The sequence below is a fragment of the Eublepharis macularius genome, chromosome 4 (assembly GCF_028583425.1).
Source record: "Eublepharis macularius isolate TG4126 chromosome 4, MPM_Emac_v1.0, whole genome shotgun sequence".
Classification (NCBI taxonomy): domain Eukaryota; kingdom Metazoa; phylum Chordata; class Lepidosauria; order Squamata; family Eublepharidae; genus Eublepharis; species Eublepharis macularius.
The window spans coordinates 107,313,150-107,333,168 of NC_072793.1; the positions used below are offsets into that span (position 1 = coordinate 107,313,150).

Sequence of the window (20,019 nt, forward strand, 5' to 3'; positions counted from 1 at the left end):
TGTTGCAGCCTCTTGTGTCTTCAAATGGCAGCTCTTAAGGACTGGGTGCCCATCCATAATATGTTCCTTTGGGTAATAGGGACAATACCAAGGGAGGAACTCTACAGTCCAAGAGAGTTTTCATTCAGACATACAGCTCTTTGGATCCTGGCTGTAGTCTTTCATGCACAATTTAGTCTCTGCAGCATGCTATCAAATTAAAAAGAAGCCATTGGTGCAGTTATTAAATGAAAGCTAATTATGATTTAAACATAAGATATGATCCCTGTAAAAGAACCTATGTTATTTCAATGAGTTGGATTCTATATTTCCTTTCTATATGCTGTTGGAGCCATGCTGTTGGAGAATGAGCCCTGCTTTGAGGGGGAATGGCATGTTTTGTCAAATGAAGACTTCCTCATTTAGCAGAAGGAAACCATAGAATCCAGCCCAATAGTGGCCTACTTTTCTCTTCAAAGCTTACCATAGCATTTCAGTGTTCTAAGGTGAATGGGCTTCCTGATTTATTGCTGCTGTTATTTTTAGCATGAATAAATGTAATCTACTCTCTTTTAGGGAATCTTCATCTTCTTCTTGGTGAAATATAAACCTCTGAAATACAACAATGTATATACGTACCCAGATTGGGGCTATGGCATAGGGTGGATGATGGCTCTTTCTTCCATGGTTTGTATTCCACTGTGGATCTGTGTTCAATTGTGGAAGACAGAAGGAACTATCATAGAGGTGAGACATGTAATGATGGTGCTAAATAGAACAATGACAAAGAAAGGGTTTGGGAACAAGTCATGATAAGCTGAGCTCTTGAGTATTCTGAATAGCTTTTAGAGGGAACTTACAAAGGTCAGGTTGGTGTCTATGTACTCCTAGCAGTTTTTTTAATGCAGTAATGTATATAGCAATCAATTTATTTACTTTGAATTTGTGAGGGGTCATAGTGACAGCTATAAAGAAGAAAGCAACAATGCTGAATTGTAGTTTGTTTAATTTCAACAGATGATAAGCATCATAAATAATATAGTTAAATTAAACATTATAAAAAATGTAAAAGATATAAGCAACCAAGGGAGGTCATACAACTTCCTTTAATAGAGTGGATAATGGTTGGATATGGTGTAGGGGTTTTGGCAACAAAATCTGTTAAAAGCTTTCTAGCTCTCTGACTATGACTCAATATAGGCATGCAGTATAGGCAGTATGAGGCTGGTGGAAAACTAGGACTCAGAAATATTTATCATACAGTAAGACAAAGATGAAAATGGGTTTTAATGGTTTGTATCCTGTAGATAGTTTCTACCAAAAGCAAGGAGGGAGCAATTTTCACCAGTGGCCCTTTCCCACTGCAGACTCTCCATGTTTCTAATGTTGTTGACGAAGGTCCCGATCCCAAGAATAATTTTGAGCAGTTCAGTAGATGGGGAGATTTGGGGAAGTCTCATTCTCCTTCAGTGGAAGAAGGCATCCATACTAGTTAGGTCGTGCCTCCTCTTGCTCCAGGCAGGGTTATGTAAATTTTTGAGTATGCCTTCCTGGGATCGTGCATGTGCACCCCTCCAATTTGAATAGCCCTGCTATTCCAGGAAGATGCTAGAGCTTAGCTCTTACTATCTAGAAGGAAAAACATGAGAAGAAGTTATCCAATTGCCTGGCATTGATAGAGAGTAATCCTCCCAAAAAGATCCAGGGCTTGGGTTTGTGGGGAAGAGAAAGTGTGAAGGACAAACCTTCCCCATCCAAGGCCTCGAACAAAGGAGACGGGCAAATGAGAGATACAGTGGTACAAGCTGACTGATCAGGAAGTTCTGAAGCCTCAGATCTCTCCTTGATCAGACCTACCTTGCCATCACCAACGTCAGTGGCATGACCAGAGCTGTCAACCAGAAATGGGAAAGGCAAGGAGGGTCAGCATCTCGGCAATGTGGAGGCCACCAGGCCAAGTTGGAATACCTTCACACCAGGCAATATCAGCCACATGGGCAGTGAGTTGATACTTCATCCAATGACTCAACCCCCTCTCAGTCCCTTCCTGGCAAGCCAAGACCCAAGAATTGGAACTTCACCAATGCACTTTCTCCCTCAGCTCAGACAGTCATTCCGGGAACACTGGCTACAACATGAGTAACAAATATGGCTGGTACACCATTTTTTCCTGCTCTTTTCAGAGCACCCCCTATGGAATGGATCATGCAGACATGGAAAGCGGCCTGGATAAACTCCGCACAAGTTCCAGGCCCCAGAATAAACCCTTATTTCCCTGAAGCGGGAGGGAGAACTGAGTTTGATCAAGAGGTAGCAGGGGGCAACAGATCATCAATGGGTGAATGTGCAGAGACTAGAAAATGCCTACAAGTACTCAGCCCCTCTATCTCCACAGCTCTAGAGTCCTCAGACTCGTATGCATTGTCAGCTCCAGAAAGAGCACAGCCTAGACGTAAGCGTTTCAAGGCTTCAAATAAAAGTGCTAAGAAGGTCAGATTGGATAGAGCCAGATCCCCTTGCCCTCCCCAGCCACAAAGGTTCACAGACATGCTCAGACAGGGAGCTCTCTCTCCCTAAGATAGAACTCTGGCACGGAGAGTTCTTAACCCCTCAGCTATTATGATATCTAGTACATGTGCAGCTAGTACATGTGCAGTTGCTGCCTCGTGCTGTGGTCAGTGTGGCTGTGCTTGCTGGAGCTGCTGCTGCTCTGCTCTGCCCTGCTCTTGCACCTTTGTGTGCTGGGTCACTGCCAGGCACACCAGGCAGCCAGCCGCCCTGAGTGCCACCTGCCTGAGTCTGCCTCTACCTCCTCTGGTCACCACCGGGCCCGCTGGGCAGCCAGCCACCCTGAGCATTGCCTGCTGTCTGTCCAAGTCTGCCTCTGCCTGCCTCTTCCTCTCCTCCAGTGGCATGGCCACTGCTGGAGAGTGGAGAAGCACCACTGGCCTCCTGCCTGCACAGTTGCACTAAAAATATAGACCTCGTGGCGGTGCAGCTGCCAGGTGGCTCTGTGTGCTGCAGCTGGCTGCTGCTGCTGCAGCCCTCTCCGATGATCGGTCCGTGAGTACTGGCCTTATACTGTCTGCCGCCGCCTGCCGCCTCCTATCACCCCCAGATGGGACCATCTAGTTGCAGGAAAACAAGCTCAGGGCTCCCATTGTTTCTGCATAGTGGTGAGTTGTATAATTATTTCATTCTATAATGTAATAATAGAAATAAAATGCACAATTGTATCATCCTGAAACCATCCCTCCCCCTGGTCCATGGAAAAATTGTCTTCCACTAAACCGGTCCCTGGTGCCAAAAAGTTTGGGGACTGCTGTATTAAAGGACCCAGTGAACAAAAAGAATGACTCTGTCCTCAAAAAATCACATGAGGCGGCTTTGCTAGCAAAAAGAGCTTCAGCAGTTCGTTCCAGTTTCACCCGTGCAGGGGTAATCTGTACAGATGATCTACTACAACAGCCTGAACTAGATCCAGTAGCTCTAAAAAAGTCTCTGCTAAAGATCAAGAGAGCTGCCAATTTTGCTTTGAATGCCCACAGGACAGCATCCAATTTTGTACCAGAGCCCAAGCAGCAACTGTAGTTGTAAGGAGGAACCTCTGGCTGAAACACTGGAAGGTAGACATCCTATCTAAGTCTAACCTATCCACTGAAAAATATTCAGGTCAACTGCTCTTCAGAGAAAGGGCACTTGACAAAGTCCTGGTTGAAACTAAAGAAAAGAGGAAGGCTATGCCATCTATGTCCTCTAATAACGATTGAGAAAAGACCACGACAGATCGATGGGTCTTATCCATGGTGAAAGTCAGATACAAGATTCAATTTTCATTACTTCCCCCTCATCATTTCATCCATTCACCAGTACCCCAGGATATAATCTAAGGCTTGATGCAGGAGACAATATATCACCTGCTGGAAACTAACGCCATAGAGTCTGTACCCTTTCAGCAACATTTCCAAGGGGCATATTCTAGCCTCTGTTTAGGCCACAAGAAATAAGGGGACTGGAGGGATATATTGAACTTAAAGGAAAACAATCTCTGGGTGATGCAACAAAAATTCTGAATGGAATTCCTGCAATCCATTTTGCAGTCAATACTGCAAATACACCCATTATTTAGGAAATACCTTTGGTTTGCCTTCAGGAGGCAACACTATCAGTACAAGGCTCTCCCCTTCAATCTGTCCTCATCACCAAGGGTGTTTACAAAGGTACTAATCACCTTGGTGGCAGCCTTAAGACAACAAGGGATACGCACATACCCCTATTTGGATGATATCTTGATAAGGGCATGGGACAAGGAGGGTCCAGTTCACACATACAGACAGTAGTTCATTTTCTCCAGGACCGTGGGTTTCTGATAAACACTCAAAAGAATCAGATGTTTCAGTCACAGAGTTTAATACACCTGTGAGCCAAGATAGACACACTAGTAGCCAAGGTTTACTTACCACTAGAAAGACAAACAAAAATCAAAAACCTAATTACGACTCTACTATGTCAAAAGAGAGCAGATGTAATGACACTGGCACAACTTCTCATATCTACAATAAACTTAGTGACATGGGAAAAATTACATGCGAAAATGCTGCAGTGGACTCTGGTCCTTTACCAAAGGGACATAAAGGAGAAAAGATACAGAAACATCAAGCTGACTACTGCATTAAAGAACTCTCTAAAATGATGGATATCTCTGTTCCATCTATCACAAGGAGTTCCCCTTTGCCAGATCCATCAGATCATTTGGCGACAGATGCCAGCTTGACAGGTTGGGGATCCCACTGCCTAGAAGAGGTAGTTCAAGGGAAGTGGTCCCCAACAGAGAGACTGAACAGCATACATTGGCTGGAGCTCAGAACAGTAAAACTTGCATTGCTAGCCTTTCAAAAACAAGTTCAAGGGAAGTTTGTGCTGATAAGGACAGACAATATAACTGCTGTCAAGGAGGAACAAGAGCCCTTCCTCTGCACCAGGAAGCTATCCAGATTTTCCAGTGGGCCAAAAAACACCTAAAGGGTCTACGGGCTCAGTATATTTATTTTTCACATTTCTATTCCACCCTCCCCACAAGCGGGCTCATATCCAGAGAATGTTAAACATACTGGCTGACTAGTTGAGCCGGCAAGATGTGGATCAGGCAGAGTGGTCTCTGAACAACTAAGTGTTCCAAGACATCACAAAATTACATAGGATGCCAGTGATGGACCTGTTTGCATCGGCCAAGAACAAGAAAGTACCAAGATTCCTTTCCAGGTTCAGCAAGAGGGAGGCAAAGAGACAGATACCATGTACCAAAACTGGCCAAAAGGCCTACTTTATGCCTTTCCCCCACTGCCGATCATTACTAGAGTATTGGCCAAGTTACAACAAGAAAAACTGGACATCATTCTGCTAGCCCTGTACCGGATGAGAAGACTGGTTTTCTGAACTGATTCAGCTGTCATTCAGGAGACAATGGAGGTTTTTGATCAGACACGATCTACTGTCCTGGGGTCCAGTCCACCATCCAGATCCAACCTGGGTAAAATTGATGACATGGAAACTGAATGGAAGGACATTGAATTAGAAGGATTGCCTAGAGAATCACATAAATTATGATCCAGGCCAGACGACCAGCCACTAGTAAAATATACAACCACACATGGACAACTTTTTATTCTTGGTCATTTAGCCAGAATAAGGATCTGTGGAACCGTTCTACACAGGGTATTATTACTTTTCTACATATGGATTGGAAAAAAGGTCTAAGGCCTAATATACTAAAGAAACAAATGGTGGCTTTTTCTAGAAGGGCTCCTGTGGAGGAGATTTGTAGAGCGGTGACATGGTCGTCCTTTAACACTTTTGTTAAACATATAAAATTGATCAGTAAAATTCTGTAAAAGCTGCTTTTGGGAGAAGGGTATTACAAAGGGTGCTGTAACAGTATTGTAAATTTCTCCCACCCAAGCTACGTTTGATTACATAACCAAAATGGATGCCTTCCTTCACTGAAGGAGAAAGAAACATTGGAAAGAACTTACCTGAAGGTTTCTTCTCTTCAGTGGGGCAAAGGCATCTATTTCTCCCACCCAAGTTTCAGGAATTCAATTAGTTGCAGTTCAGAAATAGTATTAAGAGAAAGCTATATCTCTGTTTATGTTTGGAGTCCTTTATTTTTTAAAAAAAATGTTATAATAAAAGGTTGAAATGAACATCCTGAACTAGGTTATTTTATGTCTGGAGGGATGCACATGCACAATCCCAGGAAGGCATTCAAAAAAATTTGCATAGCTGCAACTGGAGCAAGAGGAGGTGTGACCTAACCAGTATGGGTGCCTTCGCCCCACTGAGAAGAAACCTTTAGGTATGTTCTCTTTTTTTTAATAGAAACATTTTATTGGATAGGTTGAGAACAAACATAAAAGAAAACATATACACTTCATTATTTCTTTCTCTTACTAAGTACAAATTTATCCCCAACCCACCCTTCCCCTCCCCCCTGTCAGACCTCCAACAGCTCTTATACCCTATAATTCATACATTGTTCCCTCTAATTCTATTACTTTCCGTAATCTTCAAAGGTAAAGTTACAATCAATACTAAATTCAACAAATTACATGATACTCATCAAAAATTATCCATAGACCACAATTGGTCCTTTACATCCCAATTCTTTTCCAGATAGTCTTTCAGTTTTCTCCAATCCATCAAAAAATCATTTGAACTTTGTTCTTTTAGCTTTCTAGTTAATTTGTCCATTTCCACCATATGCAAAAGTTTTTGTATCCACTCATCAACTTCTGGTATCTTGTCTTGCTTCCAATATTGTGCATACAGCAATCTTGCCGCTACAATCATATACCATAATAATGTTCTATCCCTCACATTTATAGTTTCTATATTAAGTCCTAGCAGAAAAATATCAGGATTTTTCTGCAAGTTACATTTCAAAATTTTCAATATTTCAGCGTGAATAGAAAACCAAAATTGTTTTGCCTTATCACAAGTCCACCACATATGGTAAAAGGAACCGTCGTGTTCCTGACATTTCCAACATTTATTTGACATTACATTATTCATGTTTGCTAATTTTTTTGGCATTAAATACCATCTATACATCATTTTATAACAGTTTTCTTTCAAATTGATACACGTAGATATTCTCAGGGCATTTTTCCACAAATACTCCCATGATTCCATTGTAATCTCTTTATTAAAATTTAGTGTCCATTTCACCATTTGAACCTTAACCACTTCATCTTCTGTATACCATTTCAATAATAGTTTATAAAATTTCAAAATCATTTTTCTATCATCTCCTAATAAAAATTTTTCCATTTCTGAATTTTCCTTTCTGAAACCAAATTTCTTTTTATCTGACTCATACACATCTTTGATTTGTCGGTATTGTAGCCATCCATATTTAAAAGTTAAGTCCTCTTCTTTCTTCATTTTAACTATATCTCCATGCATTAACAAGTCTTTATAAGTTAGCCATTCCTTCCCTTGATATTCTGAATGCGGTTTTATGACTTCTGCAGGAACAATCCATAAAGGTCTTCTTTCTTCCGAAATTTTTTTGTACTTCAGCCATACAGAGAAAATACTTTTTCTTATATAATGATGTAAAAACATACCATCCATTTTATATTTGTCATACCGTAAATAAGCATGCCAATCAAAAATATTGTTATGCCCTTCCAAAGTTAGCAACTTACGATTAGTTAGGTTTACCCAATCTCTTAGCCATGTCAAACAGATCGCTTCATGATATAATCTCAGATTTGGCATTTGAGGTATGTTCTTCTCAATGTTTTGTTTTGCAATCATTACATTATATACAATTTGTTGGATGCAAGCCATACGCTGAAAGCAGAAAAAGTACAGGCCTGCACAACTTGTGATTCATCAAGCTAAGCAATAACGCACAACCATGTATTGCATCCTACCAGTCCCAAGGCAGGCAGCAATATTAGGAAGCCCTGGTCATCATATAAGATTCAGTCAAAAGTTGTGCAACTTGACAGACTAGAAGTAGTACAATCTGGTTTCAGTCAATGAAAGTATAAGAGATGGTAAATGTATGTGTATTTATGTCCCCATATAGCTAATTTGGATAGAGTGTGTATGAGGCTTAGAAATAACTAGCATTTTCAATTTCTTCATTTTTTAGAAATTCAGAAAGCTGATTGTGGCCAGCCCAGACTTGAAAATGAGAGGAAAGCTTGGAGGAGGTTCATATGCTGCTACAGTAAATGACTATGATGCCAAACTGAAAGGTGATGGCAATATTTCAACCATAACAGAAAAAGAGACACACTTCTGAAAGAACTCTCATTTGATTTTTTTTTATAAATAAAAGTAAATAGAATACTTCACTTAATTATAGAGCCCAGCTTGTTTTGCACAGACTTATTAACAGGTTAATTTTAAAGTGAACCTTGTATACTTGTTTAAAAGTGATTTTTAATTGTATAAGTAACGAATATAAATATATATATATATATACATCAAAAATGAAATAGAATTGTTTGTTAGTGATGACTTGTAATATGGTGGTTCCCATAAGTGTTTATAGATCCTAGAGGGACCTGTATAATGTGCTGTAAAACTTTTATACTTTTTTTAAAGACATGGTGTTGTATAGTTATACACTTTCTAATTTGTAAGCATTTCAGACCATTTCAGCTTCTATTGTATGTATATAAAGTGAACACAGTGTCCTTATATTAATATCCTAAAGGGATTTCTTTGGATGTATAGCTCTGTTTCAGTATGTAGCTTTCTGAATTTGGGCCTGATCCAATTCCCATAGGTGTCAATCAAAATCTTTCTGTTGGCTGTCAAATAGATTTCCTAGATGTCACTAGACTCAGACCTCAACATTAATCTTCAGACCATAAGCTTTTATACTGGGTGAAATAATGCTACAAACTTAAATTTGACAGTTGGCAAACCTGCTGCTGTAGACCTGAGTTTTGCCATTGTGAACAATATTCTTGGTCTGATATCTGATGTTGCCATTGGCTATAATCCAAATAACTGTATACCTAGCTTGGCTTTGGGCATGTTTATTGAACAGGCATCCCCACAGCTCATGCATGCCACTTTTGAAGTTTACAGGAGTTACGAAAGTAGCTTGGAGCCTCCTGTTCCAAGAAAAATGTCAACATTATGTTTTGGATCCAGACTAAATTTTCCACTAAAAGTAAGTATAATTTCCACCAGTTCCTCCTTCCCGTTGCAAACCCTAGATTGTCCCCTCATGTTGTTCCTGCCTTGTCCCCCAGGAGCAATGTTTCAGTGTGGTCAGTGCAATAAGAGGGAGGAGACAGAGAAATTCTCTTTGACTGACAAAAGTGTCTTTTGTGAGTACAGAATTTAGTCTGATTCCAATCCTGTATGCTAGCATGAGATAACTCTTGGGTATACATACAACATTTCAATGTCTCAGTGACTACTGGAGATCATTTTACTTATAAAACAGTACATAGCAAATCTTTTTCTTGGACAAATTGAAAAAGCACTACATCCTCTAAACCTGTTGTTATCCTTGACCTGCTTACAGCAGTTCTAGAAATGTGGTGAAAAATGGTCACTACTAAATTATTTTTTTTCTTCAATTCACTGTCAAAACTATTTTTGTATTAAAAATCTGTTAGTTAGTAGGAACCTTAGTAGAGTCTGAATTCATGGGTGCTGCTTCATGTGGTTTTTGAAATTTTCACATTTTGTCTTTTGTACTTGACCCCAATGACTGCATGAAATATCTCATCGTTTGTAGTTTTGTTTTCACAGGAAAATTTGTATACATTTGTACATATGAAACTCAAAGGGAAGTATTACTGAATGGTAAGAGATTATTTAGTCAGATTTTGTTATCTGTAAGCATTCTTCAAAAAGAAGTAAAAGATGTTTTTAACAAAGAATATGATAGTTATATAATATGTAGTATTTATATGGCTTTTAAAGCACAGCCTGCTCAACAAACAGAAGATAATATAGTTATGCTCCATATTGTTTTGTCTGTTATGGCTACCCACAGTTCCTAAAACATACAAGAATTTCCAATTTCTCTAAAAGCATGTTTTATTGAAAAATCCACCAATTTGTTTTTTTTTAACCACTGTTTTGGGGGCTGTCAGAGAGGGTAGTTTAAAATAAAGGGACAACTGAGCCACTCTAAGACACCTTGAGTACATGTGTTTGTTCTGCTAGCCTTGATTATGTAAACTCACTACAACAGACAGAGCCCATTTTGCTTAGAATTACTGAATTTGATCATCATCTTGTGTTGGTATTGTAAACGGAGGAATTTTAACTTGACCTTGATATCAAGTGAAACAGATTTTGAACAGTAAAATGAATGTTACATTTGGCTTTGAAATCGGTTTTATTATTTAAATTAATGAACTGGACCAATCCATATCATTTTCATATCTCATTTATGCTGGTGGACTAAATTATTGGCAGTTTTTATACAGCTTTCGGTGTGTGTGGTATTCCCCTATATATGTACATGTCTGTTACCAAAGCACACAGTTCTAGTCTTTTTCTGGTAATAACTTAAAATAACATTCCACTGGGAAAAAATATAGTATTTGTTTTTTTTGGTGCTTTACTAATAATCTTCCATAATGGAAAGCATCACCATACCCAAAAAACACTGTATAAGCATGTCTATTACAGTATTAAAGAAATCATCCACAGTATTAAAGATAACATTGTAAAGCAAACAATCACCATTTATAACTAACATTAAAAAAACATGATTAAGTACATCAATATACAAGCCAAGGTTGTTTCCAATTTTTTTTAAAAAGAGCTCACAGCTAATTGTCATCTTTTAGCCGAGCTGTCTGCCACACTTTATTCATTTTTCAGATATACAAGTTTTCAGGACCATACTAATTGGTCTGTCACCTGAAAACTTATAAAAGTAATTAATCTAGAACTTCAAAGAATATGGAAGATGCATGTTAGAGGAATCTCCTCAGTGCATCTCTACAGTTTCACTTCTTTGTCCCATAGATGCTCTAGCTTCAAAAAAAAAGAGGCAGTGACAAAATCAGACTTTGCCTTCCATATGTACCACTGGCTCTGTCTTGACTATCATGATTAATGATGAATGTGTGCAAGTAAATTTTTTATTTATTTTATATGTTATTGTTGGATTATTATCTGCTCCTAGAATACATGCATTTTTATGTAAATACTAGTAATAAGAAAACCAAGCTTCTGGAAAGTAGGTTGCATTCTGTATTGCTGAAGTATGTATTTACTGTCTTCCTGTTACTCAGTGTGTAGTAGCATCACTGAGAGTCACAGCTATGACATTTAAACATGCAGCTTCATACCTGTGAATTTGTTGTGGTAATCCTATTAGTCACAAATAAGAGCATCCCAAAGTATGTGGTGATGTCTTTCAGGGTGTGGTGTTTCATCCCCTAGACATAGTATCATAATTTCAGGCAATCCAGGCTCTCATTTAAGTTAAAGCAGCTTTCACACAGTGGTTTGTGGATATGGATTCTACTTGACTTTGGGCTGTTATTTTCATCCAAGTAACTCAACAGATACTCATTATGGAATAAGATACCTTCTCTGCTGCTATGAATTATTTCACCTATAGCTTTATACACATACATGTGGTTTGGCATGGTCTAAAGCAGTGTTTCTAATTTGCTGTGCTTGTAAATATGCACATTTAATACTTGACCCATTTAATACTTGTACTGATTTTTTAAAAGGTTGGGGGGAAGGGGATTGGGTTCAAATTCCTGACTACATTTGTGATTATTTTCTGGAACAAAATGTGAAGAAGCAATTATATTGTGATGATTTCTTTTGATATGCACAGGAGACAATACTGCCCCTTTCTGAATTATATGCAGTATTATTCAAAAGAGAAGAAGAGCCCACATTTATGCTCTGTTTTACACAAAGAAAGTTTTTATTTGGTATTCACAGAAGCACAACATTTTGTTTCTTACTCCTTTTTTAAAAATTAAAGAAAATGCATGAACATATGTATTGTGTCCTTAATCTACTTTGGTTATATTAATACATCTATATAATTATATAATTGTAGCTTTCAAAGGCAAAAAAAGTGCAGAAATCAAGGGATAAGTCGAAGTAGTATGGGGCCAGAACCAATGGGGGGAAACCTGAGTGGAAAACATTGATGTTTCACAATTAGAGCCAATTCACCCCCTTGCTAGTATAACCAAGTATAACCTGTATTTGTGTCCAGAAGAACAGAACAGTATTCTGGCAATTTAAACAGACCAGCAGCTAAAGTTCTCCATCCAGCATTAACCTTACGTCCCTCTCACTGCGAATGTATCACACTTCAATGGCAACAGAACTTAATGATATTATTCTGGCCATTGGCTGTTCTTCAAATAGGCAGATTCTTCAGCTTCTCACATGGCATCGGGGTTGGATTTACTAATTTGTTTGCTCAAGAGAGAGCAGCCATGACCAGAATAACCTAATTTGATTTCCTTCCCAAGTCAAGCACCAAGTGATAGTATACGATGATCTCATGTTGCTGAGAATACAAGGTGAGGCCAAGATATATTATCATCCATGATGTGATGGACAGATTCCGCCTTTCTCAACAACAAACCCCAATTAGAGCTAATGGAATGCTGGGGCTGGTGGCAGTTGAGATCTGTTAAGAAAGTTAGAGAGGGAGAAGGATTTGAGGCTGCTGAAGTGGAGCAGCAAAGAGAAAGTTGGCTTCTGACATCTGTTAAATTGTAGTGTAACCACCCACTGATATGAGACTGTGGGGTTATAAGTTCAAAACTTAATAACAATAAGCGGGAAGAATTGTGTGTGGAGGAATTCCAAGGAGCTGTGCCATGGTTCTGTTTTCCCTCTATTAGGCAGAGCCTTCCTCTATTGCATTCCTTTCCAAACACTCTTCCCCTTTGCACTTCCTCCAAAAGGAAAGGGGGGGGCAAAGGAGAAGAGGGTTGGGTAGAGAGGGGGTCAAAAGAGAAGAGTGTTTGATAAGGGCAAAGTGGAAATGTATTTCGAAGGATGGAAAAGGGGAAAGAGTTTGGAAGGTTCTCCTCACACACATGCTCCCAAAGACCCTTCCCAGTTCCTCCTGCCTCTCCCCACTCACTGCCATGGTGCCTGAGCTTTCCTGGCCTTGAACATCTTGTTCCAGCCATGCATGGCCTTGGTGTGGCTCATTGACACTGCTTCCAGGCTATCTTGGCCTCAAGGCACCTAACTGCCATCACACACAGCCTCAAGATGGCTTGCAGCTGAGTTGCCTAGGCCAGAGAAAGGCAAAGGCTAGCCACTAGTAATCATCACGTAAGTTCTGGGGTGGCCTGTCTTCCCCCTCCCCAGCCTGCTGAGAACACTTCACTGCACTTGTGCAGTGTATTGTTCTAGGTTTTTGGTGAGGGTTAACCCCCGCAACACAAACACCCTTTTCTGCTTTAAGATTTTTCTGCAAGTCTGGGGTTCCCCCAAGTTTGAAGAAAAATCTCCCTTGGGTCAATGTGGCCCCAATCTGCAGATTTATCTGCAGATAGGGGCCACTTGGCTATTACAATATAAGAGGTATTCAAGTGTTTGAATCCACTCACTCATATGTTGTTCATCTTGTAAATATAAGTTATTCTTCTTTTCTATTTTAACTCTGGCTTGCTGGAAGTTGTTGGCTTAGGGAAACATCACATACACAAACATACAATTCTATCTGGTCACAACCAAAATATCTGATGAAATAAGTGTTTGCACCAATTTTGGAGACAATTTCTGGCCCTAACATTAGGAAAACATCCTCCCATAATGCTGGAACTAGAACAAGCTTTCATTTCCATCTGTAAGTGTGAATGATCACTCTCAAAATAATTTCTCAACAAAAAATATCTAATGTAGTCAGAAATAGAAAATGAAACCAAAAAGTAATCAATAAAACTACACCCTCTGGCTGAAAGATAGGTAATATTACCTGCCTTATCATATCTAGCATCTCAAGTTACAATAGTTAAGCCCAATTTAGTAGCTAAGCAGGTCAAAAAAAGGACCTCCACAATTCACCAGATCATCTTTTGTCAGGATAACCAGCTATTTGTCAATTATGGCAAATTAAAGATTTTAGTTTTTCAGGAAGTGGGTATTCATAGAAAAGTTAGCCAGTCCTGGATTCTTAACAGACATTACATAGAGCACTTGTTTTGCTATTTTGGATTCCATTTTACAGTTTCCGATACTTGGACTACCCATCTCAATCATGTTTTGGAAAGTATGAAAGTTCATTTGGCTTCCATGACGAGATTCTTTTTTCAATCAAGAGGTCAATCCATTTCAATAATATTGAAGGTATTCTGAGCAAAAATTCTGTCTTTTTTAATTATGGAGTCCCTATCTGAATTTGTTTAAGACCTTGGAAGATACAGATTTTGGAGACAATTTTATAAAATGGACTAAGTCGATTTATATATCCCAGACAGCACGGATAGTCATTAATGGAGAGTTACAAAGAGGTACAAGACAAGGTTGCCCATTGTCACCCTTGTTATTTATACTTGTACTTGAAGTTCTGATAAGGGGCATAAGGCAAGATGAAAGAATTCGAGGTTTAAAGGGAAAACAGGAAAATTATAAGTTAAGAGCCTTTGAGGATGAATCCTTAATAACAAGATTGAAAGAATTTGGTGTTATGGCAGGTTTTAAGGTTAATAAACAGAAGACCAAAGTGTTATCTAAAAATATGAAAATACAGGACCGAATGAAACTGGAGAGTAAAACAGGGTTTAAAATTGAGAAAAAGGTAAAATACTCTGTAAAAAGGTATTACTCTGTCAAATATGAATTGTATGTTATTCCAAAATTATATTAAGACTCAGAATGAAATTAAAAGGGATATGTTACGATGGGATAAGATTCAATTATTGTTGTTGGGAAGAATAGCTACAATTAAAATCAATGTTTTACCTAGAATGGTATTTCTATTTCAGATAATTCTAGTATTGACAACTGAGGCACCATTAAGCAATGGCAGATGGATATATCGAGATTTATATGGCAAGACAAAAAACTGTTTGGTTTGAATGTAGGAATGGATAATGTTAAAAAATAGAAGACTATTGGACCTTGAAGGGCATGACTTAAAAAATTTGGGTGGCATGGGTATCTATGGTATTGCAAAGTTAAGGCCAATGCAGAATTTCATCATCATTATGTAAGGCATATCATTTTGAGAGTATGGAATAAATACAAACCTAGGTTGTGTTCGAAAATACCTCTCTGGTTGTCACTGCAAGAAGCTCATTTTAGAAGGGAAATGGTGAGTCCACCTAAATGGTTAACTTATCATGATTTATTGGAATTTTCTCAAGTCCAAGTTAAAATTAAATCAAGAGAGGACTTAGCAGCAGAAGGGCATGCTTGCCAGTGGTTTCCCTATATGCAAATCTCGGAGAGATTTAAATTAGACAAGAGTCAGTATGACTTTGAGCAATCTAAAACTGAATTTGAAATTGCCCTCTGTACAAATGATGAACATGTTATTTTTAAAATGTATATACTTTTGTTGAGGTTTGAGACAAAGAAGAGCAAGTAAAAGAATGTATGATTAAATGGGCAAAAAAATGTGGACATGACATTAATGGAGCAATGGGAAAATATGTGTACAAGGGGTTTTTAATTTACATTAAGCTCTAGTATCAAAGAAAATTTTTATAAAATGATGTATCATTGGTATATGACTCCTGAAAAATTGGCTAGAATGTATAAGAGTGCTTCAAATGTGTGCTAGAAATGTGCTAAACAAGAAGGGATGTTTTTTTCATATGTGGTGGACATGTAAGAAAGCAGAGTTTCTGGTTGCAGATACAATAATCGATTCATAAGATTTTGAAGATTAGAATCCAGTTGAAACCAGAGATTTTTTTGTTGGGAATAATGGACAGCCTGTTGAAAAGAAGCTTTGGAACTTTGTTTTTATATTTGATTAAGGAGGTCAGAGTACTCTATGCACAAAAGTGGAAAACTCCAACATTGCTTACAGTGGAGGAATAATGGATAAAAGTATTGGAGTTTGCACCAAAGGCAAAACTTACTTCACTGATTAGGGAAAAGACATTAGTTGCATTTTTGACTGATTGGAAACTTTTTATAGGCTTTTTACATGAAATGGATAATAAGGACTTGACATCTGGATTTATGAATTAAGAACCATGAACAATAGAAAAAAGAGGGCTTTATGTTTAACTTAGAATAAGTGAGATTCTGAAAATGATCTATATTTGTGGCAGAGATCGGAACTCAATATGTAGTTTACTTTAAGGGTTTCTTTTTCTTTTTTCACTTGTCTATGTGTTGCTGGTGTGTCTTTTTTTAAGAATGTTTTTGGTCCTCTATGTTAGTTGTCTATAGTTTTTGTGTTGTTGTTTGTGGTTTAATTAAAGAAAAATTATAACTAAAAAAATTCCAACATATTATTGGAAACAGGTTGTAGTCAAATTTCTCTCTTGGCTTGGTTAGGGGCTGTAAAAAAATTTTTTTTTTTTATTAGATCATGACCTGACCTTTTAAAAAGCGCCAAATTTGATTCCCATAAAACCTCTTGGGTTAAGTTAAGGAAGAATAAGTTGTTGAGTTTAGGGTTTGGTTTGCCCTTCTATTGATATATTAAAGGCTTTGGATTCATTGTTTTTGGATTTGTTGCGGTGACTAGACCAGGAGGCTATTAATTTATATGATAGGAGATGTTGTTCTCCCTCTGAGGCGGAGGACATCTTGGGTGATTCCCACCATCCAATCAGGGAGGCAGGAACTAACTTTCTTCCTCTTCCTGTCTAGCCTGTGGGACCACCCTCTCTTCAGTTCTGTTCCTGCCTCCAGGGAGAGCAGTTCTGCAGCAGACTAGCTCTGCTGCCTTTTTTTCTCTTTATCTCTTATTTATCTTTCTTCTTCCTCAAATCATTCTTTACCTTACTCCTTACTTACTTCATTACCTTACTCTCCTCCCATTTCCTCTTCTTTTACTCCTCTTGCCAAAGAATGAAAAGAAGAGGACGAGATGGTCTCTAGAGAGTCATCGGACTCTGAGGAAAGCTTCATGGAGAAGAATTTGGGCTGTTCCCACGGAGAGCCATCCTTCCGGTGGCGGGAACAGGCCCAGCCAGCACCAGCATGCCTCTGAGGCTGTATGGGTTCCCTGGCAAGGAGAATATGGGCTGTTCCCATGGAGTGCCGTCCTACCGATGGCGGGAACAGGCCCAGCCGGCACCAACATGCCTCTGAGGCTGTATGTGTTCCCCGGCAAGGAAATGGCCTTGGAAGAGACGCAGGCCTCTCAACAGCCCCCTCTTCCACAGAGGGAGCTTGTTCAAACAGCGTGCCTCAGCCAGCCAGCTGAGAACAGCGCCACCTGGTGGAGCTCAATTTTGGCGGGAAACAACGCAACGCACTTGCCAATCTCCTGGCAGGAGAAACATGGCTGAAACATAATCCAGACACCCAGAGCTCCAGCCGACAAGCCCAGGAGGGCCACGTAAGTGTTCCCCTGAGCGTGTTATATCTCCAGAATTCCTGTCAGCAATTAGACTGACTGTGAGGGAGGAAATCCTGTTACTTTACCAGTCAGAAGCACCTTGGCCCTATAAAGATTCCAGGAATCTCCTCAGCCCTGGCTCCATGTGAATGTGCCCATGCCAATCTCCTGGCTGGAGATTTTACAGCAGGCCTTTCCCCTTTGGATTTAGCCCTGCTTTTACAACAGGATCTAGCCCTGCCTTTCCCTGTCAGATGGGTAATGTATAAAGGGCGCAATTTTGCCGGTGTCTTTGAACATTTTAACTCTTAAGACTAACCAGGAGAGAGGAAATAGTGGTGTGGTGTCTACCTCCTCCCTCCATGAGTAAGGCTGTAGCTCTGTGGAAGAGCTTCTGCTTTGTATGCAAAAGATCCAGGTTTGTTCCCCATTAACTCCAGTTTAAGAGTTTAGGTAGATGAGGAGAAAAACCTCTTTCTGAGACCCTGGTGACCTGCTGCCAGTCTGAGGAGATAACACTGACCGATGGTCTGAGTCAGAATAAGGCAGTTTGCAACGTTTATCAGTCAGGGATCCCCACGGAGCAGGGGGATCGCCCTCAGATAGAGTTTGTAATGACAGGGAGAAGGATGAATTCCTTCAGATGTGGCAAAGGAAGAAATATCCCTACCAGAGCAGTCAGTCCAGCTGTCAGAATCTGAGGTCTACCAGAATTTACACCTAAGACATTCTCAGCCTTAGAGCTGTAAAAATTAGCCTTGGGGGAGTAGGACCCTTAGACTGGGAATACCAAATCCAGCCCAGGGAAACGAGTCACTTCCTCGTGAAGGTTCCTCAGAAAAGGTCCTCCCATTTCCAGAATATTTGTGGAGAAGGTTCAAGGCTGAGTGTTCTACACCATAAGCCAATTAATAATCCTCAAACTTGGTCCCCCCAAAAAACTGTACTTACTACCTTTCTTTGCTATGAGTTGTTGCAGGTACCTGCGATGGAACCTCCAGTGGCTACTCTTCAGTCATCTGGGCTCTGGTCAGAAGATGGGTAAGGATCAGTCAGAGACCACTTAGACAAGAAGAGAGAGGCCATGCTAACAAGAGCTCACGAGGCCATGACCATGGCTATTAAGGCTACAGCTATTGTCTCTATTGCCTCAAGAGTGTCAGAAGTATGGATCTGGAAACTGATCCAGCTCCTCCTGTACAACAATGGCTGCCCCCATTGAAGGGGCAAACAGAAATGTAAGGGTCAATACCTTCAAGGCAGACATCATCCTGGATACATTTACCTTTTTCTTCTAGGATTATGGTCTTGACAGCAGTGACAAGCTGGCACACTTGAGTAAGAGCATGGCCAGCAGATTCACACTCTAAAAATATCATCCTGGCTTACCTCTTTCAGAGAGACAAGCTATTTGGGGGTGCCCTGGGAAAGATCCAGATTGAGACCTAGGACAGAAGAATGTGTTGCCAAAAACACTCAAACAATCTGAGAGGAGATCCATTGGACCTCAGCCTTTTATTCATAACACGCACTACTAAGGTCCAGACAAGATTCCAAATGGCCATCCTGAGGTTAATCTAGGCAACCCTTTAATAAGGGGGGTCTTTTTAAGACCACACTTGTAGTATAGCGGTTAAATAACTGAACAGTGATGCAGTCCTCTGCAGGTTTACTTCTCACTGCTGCCATGAACTTTCCATATGGTCTTGGATAAACCAGTCCTCTCAGTCCCAGCTCTCCAGCTGTATTGTGGGGATAATGCTTACCTTTTCCCAAGATCAAACAGACAGTTCTCCACACGGGGAAAGAGATCAACCTTAATACCCAGATCTCTAAGACAGAACTTGCTAGCTGTCCCGTGAGAGGCCAACTACTCTTTACCATCAAGCTTAGGTTGACAAGCAGGCAGGCCTTACACATAGTCTCACAAGGCTATTCCATACAATTTGAAAGCTGCCCTCCAGAAAGGGGTCTACTCAATCTTCTTCTCGGTCCCTAAAAAGAATAGGGACTGGAGGGTGTTATTAGACCTCAAGTTTTTTGAACAAGTTTATCAAATTATATCACTTCTGAGTGGAGACTCTGGGCTCAGTCGCAGTGACTAATCAATCAGAAGAACACATGACATCTACAGATCTCACAGAGACATACCTCCATGTACCAATTCTGACAGCCCATCAAAATTATCTAAGATTTTATGTTTAAAAAAAAAAAAATTAAAAATAAAAATTGGCAGTTCTGAGCCATCCTGTTTTGGCCTGTCCGTCACACCGAGAGTATTTACAAAATTCATGATCAACCTCATCATATGTTTCAGAGACAGGGGGTATTCATGTTCACTTGTACCCAGATGATCTCCTGATCGGTTCAAGAGAAAATCTCACCACAACACTCAATTCACCATTCAGTCCCTACAAGCTTGAACACCTGGGTTAGATCACAGTCACCAAAAGGGTTTTTTCTATCCCTCACCAAAGAAAAGGTCAGGAAGACCAAACTGCTGACTGAGACTGTCATCA

The 20,019-nt window shown here is 39.7% G+C and overlaps 1 protein-coding gene across 1 annotated transcript in view; it reads left to right on the forward strand.

Annotated features, from left to right (window-relative positions):
- The window catches only part of SLC6A11 (solute carrier family 6 member 11), a 184,891-nt gene extending 176,595 nt beyond the window's left edge, over positions 1–8,296 (forward strand). Inside the window, exons 14-15 of the mRNA XM_054976982.1 lie at positions 556–726; positions 8,144–8,296. Coding sequence (XP_054832957.1) covers positions 556–726; positions 8,144–8,296 — 324 coding nt within the window. The remainder of the gene's footprint in view (positions 1–555; positions 727–8,143) is intronic.
- Positions 8,297–20,019: the final 11,723 nt, after the last annotated feature.